Raw genomic sequence first — 12,518 nt, forward strand, 5'->3', positions numbered from 1 at the left:
TTGGAATATATACACTCAAACCGAAATTCATTAATATAGAAGACCAAACATACAAAACAAAAAATACAATAGTAGGTCTCTTATGANATATATAATGATGTATATTGAAGTTGATCATATTTGTATTTATCCTTAGGATAAATATGCTGAAATAAATTGAAGAAAATTAAAAGTTTATTATATATATTTTTCCTCCAATTTCCATATAAAATGGTGGCAATTTCTGTCGTTCACGGTACTTCCAGCGATATATATATACTCGCTCGAAAGATTTGTTCATTGTTACCATTGCTACTATACGAGATGCAGAAGTTATCTGCAATTGGATCCGTAGCTTCGTTGTTGTTTAGAAAACAAACCCTCCGTCGTCGTCCTGCTGCCGCCTTTTCTACTTCCCTTTTATTTGATGACACCCAGAAACAGGTATTTTTTATGATGATTTTCGTGTGTTGGAGGATTTTTTAGCATTCAGATTTGATCGTGTTTCGGAATATAGTGCTACCAAAGTTATGTGCTGGTTGATTGTTTGTTTCATCGTTTTTGTGTTGCGCGATTGGGTTTGGTTTTAGCAAAAACAGCAGTCTGATAAAATGGTGTAATTCGTCAAGTTTCTCTCCGATGGGTGTTTGATGTTAAGAAAATAAGTTACGAATCATGATTAATGATTGAGTGATTCCGAGTGTTCAAGGATTGGAGGCTTGTTTATTTAATTGATTTTGTTGAAAGAGAGAAAAGAGTAACGCCAAATAATTTCAATGAAGATAAGGCAATGCAATCAGAGATTTGAACGGAAAGAAACCAACTTTGGAATGGCTGCAAACGATGGGGGTTAAATTTGGCGAAATTGTATCCGGGTCTCAAATTTGAGATTGAAATAATTTATATCAAAGTCTGAATTTTGATTTATTTTCTAGTTATTTCTTGGTTAAATCTGCTAGGATGAATCTCCAAGTGGTTCCTTTTTCTGTTGACATCCATCTAAGCATATTGAGGAGGCTGGTTGGAGGTTTAAACTTCTGAGGTTTGTGATTGCAACTCGTGTCCATTAAGAATCAGAAAGTACTTTGACATGAGTGAACATGGAATGCAACAATACATTCTAATTCTTTCTTTTTCATTTATTACTTGTTGTATTTGAGGAGTTTTCAAGTTCTTAAACTTCAAGGATTTTGCATGCATTTATGTCAGGAAATACGCTTGCGTACTATTGACAAGATTTAATGATGTATAATCTCTGGAGTAATGTTGTAACTACATTCATTGGATTTGTTTCTTTTTGTGCCAACCATTGCTTTCTTATTGTTTCTTAAGACATCATACTGTTTAAGTACTCTCTATTGGTTGTGTTTGTAGTTCAAAGAAAGTGTGGCCCAGTTTGCTCAAGAAAACATTGCCCCACATGCCTTGAAAATAGACCGATCAAATTACTTTCCAAAGGTCAGGTTACCGATGTCTCTTTTTCTTTTGTGTTGAACCACAAAAATCGATTGATTTTGACTCCATCAACTTTCACAACAGGAAGTTAATTTGTGGAAGCTGATGGGCGATTTTAATCTCTTAGGAATCACTGCACCAGGTACAAACTTTCTATTTGGAAAATTTTCGTACTCTACTTTTAGTCATATGTAAGTGGGTGCATATTTTTGGTGACAGTGGGTACAAATTTTCTAGTCACCAAAAAGAATCACAGTAGGTAAAATGTTGCTGGGATTCTGTGTTTGGTTAGTTTTTCTTTACAAAGTAATCAACGTGTGGAAATGTGGATATGAAAATTTATTTTTTTAAGTAATTTTTCTTATTTTGGATGCACAGAACACACTCCAGTGTTGCAAAAATACCATTTAGATTATTTATATGTACAGTCTATCTTTAATTTAAATTAAGATAACTTTTGGAAAATATAAAGAAGCAGTTGTGAAATATTTATGTATTTGGTGTCATAAAAAAATTGCCCCCCCTGAATATTTTTGGAATTCGTTATTTAATTAATGCCTTGCCAAAATGCATCTAACATCCAACTTATTGAACTTGACAGAGGAATATGGAGGGCTTGGTCTAGGCTATTTATATCACTGCATAGCTATGGAGGAAATTAGTCGTGCATCTGGATCAGTTGGTCTGTCCTATGGTGCACATTCTAATCTATGTATTAATCAATTGGTAAGTGTCTCAAGCTTAAGTTCTTAGCTACCTTACAGTCATACCTGTTAAGGTTTGAAACTTTGATGATATGCAGGTGAGGAATGGTAATCCTGCTCAGAAGCAAAAGTACTTGCCTAAGGTTTCTCGATTTGTTTCCATGCAAAATCTTTTGGATACTTGTTTTTGCCAATAATTATATTGAAATTACTTTGAGTTATCCACACTGTTTTATAATTGAGAAGTGTCCAGAGATCTTATTAGTTCAACAAAACCATCACTCCGGGCAACTTTACTAAAAGCTCAATCTTAATTTATGAAATGGTCAAACAAAGCATTGCCATTTTTGTTTTGGTGGAAGACTATTGACTTTGGTTTTATATTTACCTAACTTTCATGTCCTTTAAAAGGTTTTATACCTTAAACTTAGTTATTCTGAAGGTTCATGTGAAGTAAAGATAGCTCTTCTGTTACAATTTGCAACATATTATATCAGTTTAAAATTTTCTTTCTTCCGGTTTTCAGGTTTTCTAATGTTTAAATTACATAGTTTTATATGACATATATCTTTTCTTTAGATTTTTGCGTTCCATACAGTTGCTAACTTCTGTCTCTCACATTGTTCTGATGAAGTTAATAACTGGGGAGCACATAGGAGCTCTTGCAATGAGTGAACCTAATGGTGATTCTCATCTGAACCTGTCCTCATCTTGACATATAAAAGCCACAATTCATTTTTTCCATAGTGGCTTGAGCAACCGTGTTTGTGTTATTTAGCTGGTTCGGATGTCGTCAGCATGAAATGTAAAGCTGATCGTGCTGATGGTGGGTACATTCTTAATGGGAACAAGATGTGGTGCACCAATGGTCCAGATGCTCAGACTCTGGTATTATTCTCAAGATTCAGAATGTTTCTGCATGATTTCATGAGTGCAACTGGAATTATTTTCTTTTTTTCTTTTAATTTATCTCGATGAATGTGATTAACCCCTGACCACGACAAAATGTATTTCCTGGAGATAAGAGCAAATCAACGCTGATTGCCCCCATTCTTCTGGCAGAGAACTCATCTTTTTGTTACTAAAGACTGCCGAGGACACTGATGAAATAAAATCTTTAAAGCTAATTTGTTCATTTATTGATCGAATGATGCAAGTTTGCAACATAATCCACTTCACATAAAATTATTTGGAAAATAAAATTTAAAACATTCAAATTGGGATGTTTTCTATCAATTAGCATGAGTATTAGTGAACGTTACTTTAATACGTGCAATAGTATTTAAAAGAATTGACAATTGTTAGCATGGTGATGCATGCTGTAGTTTAGGACGATTCTTGAAAATTTTCCACATGCTATTTTGCTTTTGGGTTTCAAAAGTTATTTCCAACTGAAGAGCATCACCTACAAACTGAGCGGTTGGATATAAATTTGTCTCAGTGGTGAGATATAGAATATTTCATGTGGAAATTTAAATTCATCTTGTAAGGTTCTGGACGTCGGGTTGGGCACTCTATCACTGGTTTTACTTTTTCCACAACTTTAGAGCATGATGCAGTATGTTCGAGAAATGGAACCTAGCACCACTGTGGCACATATCATGAAACCACTTGTACTCTTGTAGTTAGCCGCAACAGAAATGAATATTAGGGGTATAACAATCGTTCTGACAGCTTTTGACGCCAGCTGAAGATAATTTCTGAATGAGGGTGAGCTAAATGTCAACCCTGTGATGAGCAGTAAAATGTCTCTAGTCTTTTGATATTTTGTATATTGGTGTCGACCTCAAGAATCAGTGTTATACTGTAACATACTAAATTACGAATTATGTCTGACAATTCACATCTATTTGCCCGATTCATTTCCATTATCATCATTTTCTCATTATTGCTTAGATTGAATCAGGTTGTCTATGCGAAAACAAATATGGCAGCCCACTCAAAAGGAATAACAGCATTTATCATAGAGAAAGGCATGCCTGGGTATGTGCAATTAACTGACAGTAGAGTTTCACCCGTGTTTATGACTTTTGTCTGACTAAGAGTTGACTTAGATAGATTAGACTGGCAATCAAACTCAAATTATCTGAGGTTTTTTGTCTATGGTATTGTTTTATTAGATGATAATAATTTAATGAGATCCTTTACTGGAAGATCTGAATGACCAAATGCATGGGTACCCTGCATGATATCTATTTAATCTAATGCATTACAATGATAAGAATGGAGTGAAATTAACTGAAACTAAGGTACTGTGTACTTTTGGTGGCAGTATTTTGACATCTGTTTTTTCCTCGATGTCATTTCTGCAGATTTAGTACCGCCCAGAAACTAGACAAACTTGGGATGCGTGGAAGTGATACGTAAGTCTGATTTCCAGATCTTTTATTTTTTTCTATGCGGAGAATATGTGCTCACTTTAGCACAGAATGTCATGGTTGTGAGGAATCAATAAATTGCAGGTGTGAGCTTGTCTTTGAAAATTGTTTCGTTCCTGAAGAAAACGTTTTGGGCCAGGAAGGGAAAGGTATTAAAGTTAACATCAGTTTAAAGAATAAACTTGGCTTCAATTCTATCATATATATTTTTTCTATTTTGAATGAAAAGTTAAAGTCACCCAGACAGGGCTACGAGAAATGAGTATGTAACATACGTAGAACGCTCATAGTTCCTTTGCTGAAGTTTGAAAGACCGAATAGTGTTTCTGCCTTAAGTATAATTTTTCATTTGAGATTTTAAACTTGTTTATCAGGAGTTTATGTCATGATGTCGGGATTAGATCTGGAGAGGCTTGTTTTGGCAGGCGGACCACTTGGACTCATGCAAGCATGTCTTGATGTTGTTCTTCCTTATGTTAAGCAGCGAGAACAATTTGGCCAACCGATAGGAGAATTTCAATTCATTCAGGTTCAAACAACTTAATAGCAAACCAAGAAACCGTAACTGGTTTATTAAGAAATTCAATGGCAAAGATTGATATTTTTGGAATCAAAATGCAGGGAAAGGTTGCTGACATGTATACTTCATTACAGTCTTCTAGGTGGAAGATTTGATCACCTTTAAACTGATATATTTGGATCACCACTGATGTCCCTACTATTATGGATTAACTTTTCCCTTCTTTACAGGTCATATGTGTACTCAGTAGCACGGGACTGTGACAATGGACAGGTCGATCCAAGGGTGCGTCCAGCATTGTTTTTAACCTTTTTTCCCTTCCTTTTTTTAAAAGGTTTTGGTGTGTCTTGAGTTCTCACGTACACAAGACTAAATTTCAAGTATTGGTTGTATGCTGTCTTCCAGGACTGTGCTGGCGTTATACTTTGTGCAGCTGAAAGAGCCACACAGGTTGCTCTTCAGGTTGGAAGATCCTCTTGATATTACATCGATGCGTCGTGAATTCTTCAATTTATGATTTCGACACGATCATATAATTAAGCAGGACATGATATTTCTTTCATGATCTTCTCTCAATCATGAAAGTAAGAAAAAAGAGTTCTGTAGTAACTTTGGTTCTTTTTTCAGGCTATTCAATGCCTGGGAGGCAATGGTTATGTAAACGAATATCCAACAGGTCGTCTTCTTCGAGATGCAAAGTTGTACGAAATTGGAGCTGGCACCAGTGAAATAAGAAGAATGATAATCGGTCGTGAGCTCTTCAAAGAACAGTGAGCTGGAAGTCAGGTAGAAACATTCATGATGTTTGTTGGGACCATGATTCCCAATGCTAGATGTTGTGAATTACAGGATCTTAGCATCTTCTAAGATATTATTGCAAACATTATTTAATTTACAATTAAATAAGTGATTTTGAGTATTTTTTATTTGAAAATTATAAATTTCAATCTCAAATTTATTGAACCACCTCTTTTCTCTCTACAAATGACGGGGACAGGAAAATCACAAAACTCTCGAGTGTCCAAGTTTTATATTTTCTGGCAGAACATACAATATGTTTTTGTGATTGCTCTTGAAATTTAGATGTCGAACCTCGTCGGATAGGCTGTACACAGTGGACAGATATTTGGGATATTTTGTGCTCTCGGACTCATTATGTCGTATGCCATAGAGAAATATTCAATCAGAACATGGAAAAAACAGAAAATAAGAACGCCAAACAAAACAAAAGGAAGGATATCAAATCATCGTCACAGAAGATGTAAACAAACATGCATACGATTTGAACAAACGATGCCACTTCGATCCCTTCCGAGCCAACGAGACTACTCATAATTTGCACTTGAATAAACCCCACGATGTGGCCATTGTACAAGATTCTGACGATAATTAAGTTCACGAGGATGACACAGGCTTGCAGTCAATATCGAATGGGCACAAACTCACACAGCAGCATGTAAAAGTACAGCAGGCATTGTAGCTCAATAACCCGTAATTCACATCTCAACAAGAGTTGCCGAAGAATCCAGCTGGCCCTCATAAGCATCTGTCACGGGTGGTGCTTCTTCCAAACAGCTTTGAGTGTCATCACTGTTTATTCCAAAGCTCAGTTTCTCCACTTCCTCTCGTGTGTGTATGTGGATCTTTGAAACAACTTCAATGAATTCACTGCAGAGTAAGTTTAGTATCCCACCAAAGTTAACATTTGAGGGAACGTAAAACAATAATAAAATGTCAATGTTTGAATGGCGAAAAATAATCGGAATGATGCTTTTTTGCCTTAGTGACACCAATGTTTCTACTGCTTAACTACTCAAAAAAAAAAAAAAAGGCAGTGACAGTGACGAGGAAAATAGCATTCTTGTTTCTTCTTATGATCCCACAGGCTTCATTGGCACAGAAAGCTCTAGTCTAAAAGTTGAAAAGAGTTTATTTTGACGGTTCAAAAATATGGAGAAAGGAAAATATGTATGTTTATCCTGTTTGGAACTTACTGCCATGGATCATCACCAACAACCATCATATCATTCTCGCTGTCGGTGTACAAAATACGCCATCCATTATTGGGATCATGCAAGAGTCCTTCCATGCTAAACAATCTTTCGAGTTCTGTCAACAGGGCATCATAACCTATTAGTCTTGAGAGATCGATGGCTCTCCCCACCAAGCTACCTTGCTTGTGAACCTAATATATATATACATATGAAAATTTAGCTGTAGATTCTCAAAACGAGCATTGTGGTTATTTGTATGTCTTTTGTTAAGCTTTACCTTTGTGCAGCTCCTCTTACTTGGTCCTTGGGAATTAGCTGAAACATGATCTTCAGTCAATGAAAACCCAAAAAGTTTACACATGGGGACCTTATCCTTCAATTTATTTTCATCATTCACATTGTTTAGGTGCATTATTGAAGTGGGGGGAGCTGATATCATTGAAGTGGGGGGTGCTGATATCACCTCGATCGCACTCCGCTCATTTGAGAGAAATGGCACATTTCCCATATCTCTTGAAGTTCCACTTAAAGTAAAGGTCGGGTGTAATGAGCGATCTCCAGTCTGAATATTGGAAAAATTGGAAAGCATAAGAGAGCCTTGTCTAGCTCTGTAGACGCCCTTTTGCGGAAACAGCATGCGTCTAGAACCTTCAGAAGCTAGAGGATAAAAACAAGGTCGAGGCCTTCGATGATCGTTGAAAATATCGCCAGCCAGTTCAGGCTTCGACCAAACACCGAGATCTGCATCATTTTTCCCAGCTATAGATCTCAGTGAGCAAACTTCTTGACCTTGCAAGACCTCAGGAGACCAATTGGATTGCAGAAAGCCCGTGAAAGAGGAAGGAGCCTGGTTTCTGACAAACTCGGTGTGATTATTTTTTTCCATCCTGTTTGGTATGGGATTTGTTGCTGCAGGATGAGTTCCAAAATCGAAAGTTACATTTTCTTGACCTTGCAAGACCTTAGAGGATCTTATAGACTCCCCAAAGTCAAAACGAGCACCCCCACCTGCATTAAAGAAAAACCAGCATTCGTTCATGAAGTCGGATAAACCAAATGAGTGTTAATAACGCAGTGCAAAAGCCAAAAAAAATAAACTGTAAGCTATACACCAACTATTGGGCTACCCCAGTAGGATTGACCTCAGTTTCTTGATTCTTGGGGAGGATTGGATGCTCAGAGGTGCAAAATTACCTGGGAATTCAATGTGCCACGGAGAAATTCGTTCTTGGCGATTACTCACAATATCGCCATCCCAACGAACCTAGAAGTTATGCGGCAGTAGCAATGATGTCATGTAATTGGGAAATCGACAATTGTGATGTTAATTAAACTCGTAATATACCGTCAAGCTTCTCCATTTTGAGTTTGGCCATCTATAGGGATCCATGTCGCTGACTCCAGTCACCACTCCACTGAACCTGATGGATCAAAGATGCTTCTTCTAAGTATATACATAGTAATTCACCAAAAAGACAAAACATCCCAGGTATTAATCTGCATTCTAAGGGACCTTCTTTCCTGAGAATCATCCAAGTCAAATTTCATTTTGAATCTCATTCCAATGGGTATCTGGCCTCTGGTGCACTTCACATATTTTTCATGGGGGATGATAAAGTCAGCATGGCTTGCCCTGCGTCATGCGTAACGTAATCGATCACAACCACAAGGAATAACATGAAGATGCAACCGATCTGAGAAAGTTATTTCAAATATATTTGCACGTTGTAGTACCTAGGACTACAGAAAACATGAAATGCGGTATTGCTTGATAATGCATTGGCTACTGAAGAAAGGACATTGGGATAAGAATTCTGATTTTTTATGATGGAATCAGGAAGGCCGTTTCTTGGTCGAGCTGCTCTTCTAATCCCCAATCTCAGGTCTCCATCTTCTCCCCTACATTCTCACGTAAGATGCATTAAGAAGACAAATAACCTAAGACTATTTTTGTTTCCACTAATCTGAATTCATCACAACGGAAAATATTAGATAATTGCCTGAATAAAGATGACTAGGAACATATCCCCAAAGCCTTGAATTTTTTTTAGGATGCCAATGGACTATTGAGTAAAATCATTGAGGATGAAGTGTATATTGTTGCAAGAATCACAACTGTCAATTAATTCTTCAATTAATCTTGCTTTTAAAATACAGGACTGAGGAGTTCACATCATCAAGGTTTCTGGCAGCAGAGCGTAAAACGTATAGTGAATATGCGTGGCTCCAGAAACCCCGTGTTTCAATGAAAATGTACCTCAGAAACAATACTGCATCTCCCGATACGAGATTCTTTTGGCTGACAAAAATACTCCACCCCGTTGTGAGCAAATGCCGCCTTGGCTGGCCTGCGATTTAAAATCAATATGTCAGAAATTTCTACATCAGACCATAGATAGAATTGAAACTTTACCCCTGTAAATGTGTCTGAACTTCCATTCCACTCCGTGGAGATCTTTGGCTACGAGTTCTTGAGAGGGCCTTTGCTCTTTATAATTCTACAATGCAAACAAAAATTCAGTCAAATCTTTGCAAAAACAAAGAGAACTTGTTAAGAGTATTCTTGCTGGGCCAAAAGTTTTGTACCAGAGGGGGAAAGCAATCTTCAGCAGCTCTACGAGGAACCGAAAATCCTCCGTGTGTACTGGTATCAGAAGCAGTAAGAGTTTTGCAGAACATGTGGGACTTCAACTTTAAGGGTGAAGCTCCATTCTCATCCCCTTCCACCCCGGCGTTTTCTTTCTCCTTTCCCTCCAGTTTTAGGCGTACCAGCTAAATGAATCCCAGGACAGTATCAAGAACGACTATAATTTATAGAACTTAAAAAAAGAGAGTAAGTAATCAAGAATGAAGAAGCAATGGTCATTGGTGAGAGGAAACAAGATATTCACCAATTAAGCACGATGTAAAAACAAAAAAGTTGTATAATTACCAATTATGCATACCTCTTGTAGAGGAAGTAGAGTCAGATGAGTGTAGACCTCGTCATTTTCTTTGTTAGCCTACTCAAGACAGAACAAAAAGAAAAAAAGGCAGACTTGGAATGGCAATACAAGAGTGGAAGAAATCACTGTTAGAGTGACAGCAGAAGTGTGTTCAGAAATAATATAAACTACTTACGAGTAGCTGAACATCCACAACCCGGCAAAAGATCTGCGGAGGGAGATCAAAAGTGGGCAGTTCCAATGGCGGAAAAGGCAAGGCAGAAGCAGCCTGTTCCATATGCCCTTGAGCAAAATACACCACCACACTCCATTTATCAGGCAAACTGGTGAGTGGGCCTGTGCAGGCATGCCACAACTCTGCGTACAGTAATGATTTAGGGGATTCTGAACTTGGGAAGCTGGAACCTGATGCAGCATTTGAAGAACAAGATGAAGTTGAAGTGGATAAACAGCGTGGAAGACAACTACCAAATCCTCCAGTATCACATTTTCCTCCCTTTTCGTCGTAGGTAGTCTTCTCTATCTCACTCAAAGCATGGTTCAGATCAATCTCCATCAGTTCCACCAGAATTTTACCTTCTTTCGTTTTGATCAGAAACCCAAGCTTACACACACTAAAAAAAGAGAGAGACGGATATACTGAAGCTGCGCTGCTGTAAGTAATCAAGATCCTTTTTTTTAGATAGTTATGGTGTTCCCACAAAGCCTCAAACTGGTAAACAAATACGGGTCGCGCCTTTAAAGCATAAAGTGTAGTGAAACTTCACAGAAAAAAATGGACACCAAGAATGGTCAGTTGCAGGAGCAAGCTGCGTAAAAGATGAAAATACAAGAAACGACATCAAACAGTAACAAGAAATTCAAAGTATGATTCCTCCCCCATTGGCAGTTGTGTGAGAAGGGAGCAGTTTCAGCAGACATGGACACTGCTCGGGAAGCACAGAGGCATAAGGCAAAATAAGCCAATATGGTGGCGCCCCTTTCGACTTGTGAAAACTGTTGTAATAAGCCCAGACAATTGTATTTCATTTTACATAAATTATTTCTCATTATTTTGATTTGTTTATTTAACTTTTGTGCAAAAAATATATTATTTTTTATTAGTTAAAAAAAAACAGTTCTATTATGCATGCTTATTTAAAGAATTTATATTTGTAATTTAATGATTTTTTGCAAATGGAAAAAACAAAAAAAGAAAAAAAAAAAAAAAACTGTTTGAAGTGGAGGAGACAAGGTGAGACAGTACAGAACCCACAGCCATTGGCTAACCCTACCCGTCTCTTTGTTTGCTTTGCATTTTGCCTTACCTTTTTTAGTATTATTATTTTTATTATTCTTGTTGTGATTTTTTGGACCAAATATTCATTATTCAAAGAAATTTTTCTTACTATTAGCAGGTTCAGTTTTGCCATTCAATCAATGCATGATTAAATAAAAATATATATAAGTATTTTATATTTGGATCATAAAATTTTCTCATATATATATAATTTTGATATAATGTTCATTCATCGTTGAATATAATAAAACATATTCAAATTGTATACCAAATAGGTGATTTTCACTTCATATGCAGACACAATAGATGTGCAACATACATACATACATATATACATATATACACACACATTTGAGCATCTCATACTAACTAACTTTGTGTCATCAAAGTTTATTTATGATTATATTCTTCTTAACATTTGTTAGTCAACTTGGAAGTATGAGTTTATTAGTAATTTTTGTATATTTTTTTTATTTTTTTCGATTTTTTCTCTAACTTATATATGATTTATCTAAAATCTTATACATATATTATATCTTAATAAAATAATATATACTTTACACAAAAATTTAACAAATCAGAAAAATTTATTATGACACATATCGTGTGCCACTAACATTAATATATATAATTGGTTTGTCTCGAAAAAAAATATTGATAGAGAGTCAAATTTATGAAACGGTGAGAAGATTGATTTGATCTTGTCCATTTATTTTGAACAAATAAAACATTATCCATTCGATTTGGATGATAGTGATTATTATGTTGCAAATTAATCATGTCTCCTAAAAGTAATGGAAACAACATTAACTAAAGCTAAGGTTATTTAATATAACTATCTGGTTATTAATAATTATACACCGCTTGCAGAAGAAATGACATTTAGAAATTAGGACCTCCTAACAAAAAAATATAAAAATTCTTATGAGATTGTTTCATTCGTTAATTTTGTAAAAAAAAAAATTTATATGATAAGACTCATGAAAATATATTATTTTTATATCAAATTATTTATTTTGCATTCTAAATATGAATTGCATCGAATGATCTCATTAATATAAATATGTAAGATCGTCTCATAAGATATCTGTTCATAAATAAAATCAAATAATAATCAATATATTTTGACATAATAATCAATATATTTTATTTTTATTAATCTTTTAATAATTACTCCAAAACCATATGAATTTTTCGTGGGACCTACAAGCCTTAATGCGTCTCCATCTCTGAAACGCAAATAGCCTACAAATTATCGAAAGTA

General features: G+C 35.8%; 2 protein-coding genes across 5 annotated transcripts; one reads left to right on the forward strand and one right to left on the reverse strand.

The window, feature by feature from the left end:
* The first annotated feature begins 193 nt into the window (after positions 1-193).
* Positions 194-5,999, forward strand: LOC140973108 (isovaleryl-CoA dehydrogenase, mitochondrial). The gene is made up of 15 exons (XM_073435688.1): positions 194-423; positions 1,354-1,437; positions 1,519-1,576; positions 2,036-2,160; positions 2,237-2,281; positions 2,773-2,821; positions 2,917-3,026; positions 4,045-4,121; positions 4,451-4,501; positions 4,601-4,665; positions 4,891-5,045; positions 5,138-5,178; positions 5,267-5,321; positions 5,442-5,498; positions 5,664-5,999. The coding sequence occupies exons 1-15, from the start codon at positions 211-213 to the stop codon at positions 5,808-5,810; spliced, it is 1,332 nt and encodes a 443-aa protein (XP_073291789.1). The 5' UTR covers positions 194-210; the 3' UTR covers positions 5,811-5,999.
* Positions 6,000-6,147: 148 nt separating this feature from the next.
* On the reverse strand, positions 6,148-10,659 carry LOC140973107 (auxin response factor 4-like). 4 transcript variants are annotated; one of them, XM_073435685.1, is made up of 12 exons: positions 10,151-10,659; positions 9,976-10,032; positions 9,617-9,802; positions 9,444-9,528; positions 9,288-9,378; positions 8,765-8,929; positions 8,544-8,663; positions 8,376-8,451; positions 8,225-8,294; positions 7,308-8,038; positions 7,031-7,221; positions 6,148-6,690 (listed from the first exon to the last, which is right to left on the reverse strand). In XM_073435685.1, the coding sequence occupies exons 1-12, from the start codon at positions 10,529-10,531 to the stop codon at positions 6,624-6,626; spliced, it is 2,220 nt and encodes a 739-aa protein (XP_073291786.1). In that variant the 5' UTR covers positions 10,532-10,659; the 3' UTR covers positions 6,148-6,623. The 4 variants fall into 4 exon arrangements, with proteins under 4 accessions (XP_073291786.1, XP_073291785.1, XP_073291787.1 ...); XM_073435684.1 differs by having other exon boundaries at positions 6,150-6,704; XM_073435686.1 differs by having other exon boundaries at positions 6,554-6,704; positions 7,031-7,145.
* Positions 10,660-12,518: the final 1,859 nt, after the last annotated feature.

This window comes from Primulina huaijiensis, chromosome 3 (genome assembly GCF_012295235.1).
Source record: "Primulina huaijiensis isolate GDHJ02 chromosome 3, ASM1229523v2, whole genome shotgun sequence".
In the NCBI taxonomy this organism is placed as follows: Eukaryota; Viridiplantae; Streptophyta; class Magnoliopsida; order Lamiales; family Gesneriaceae; genus Primulina; species Primulina huaijiensis.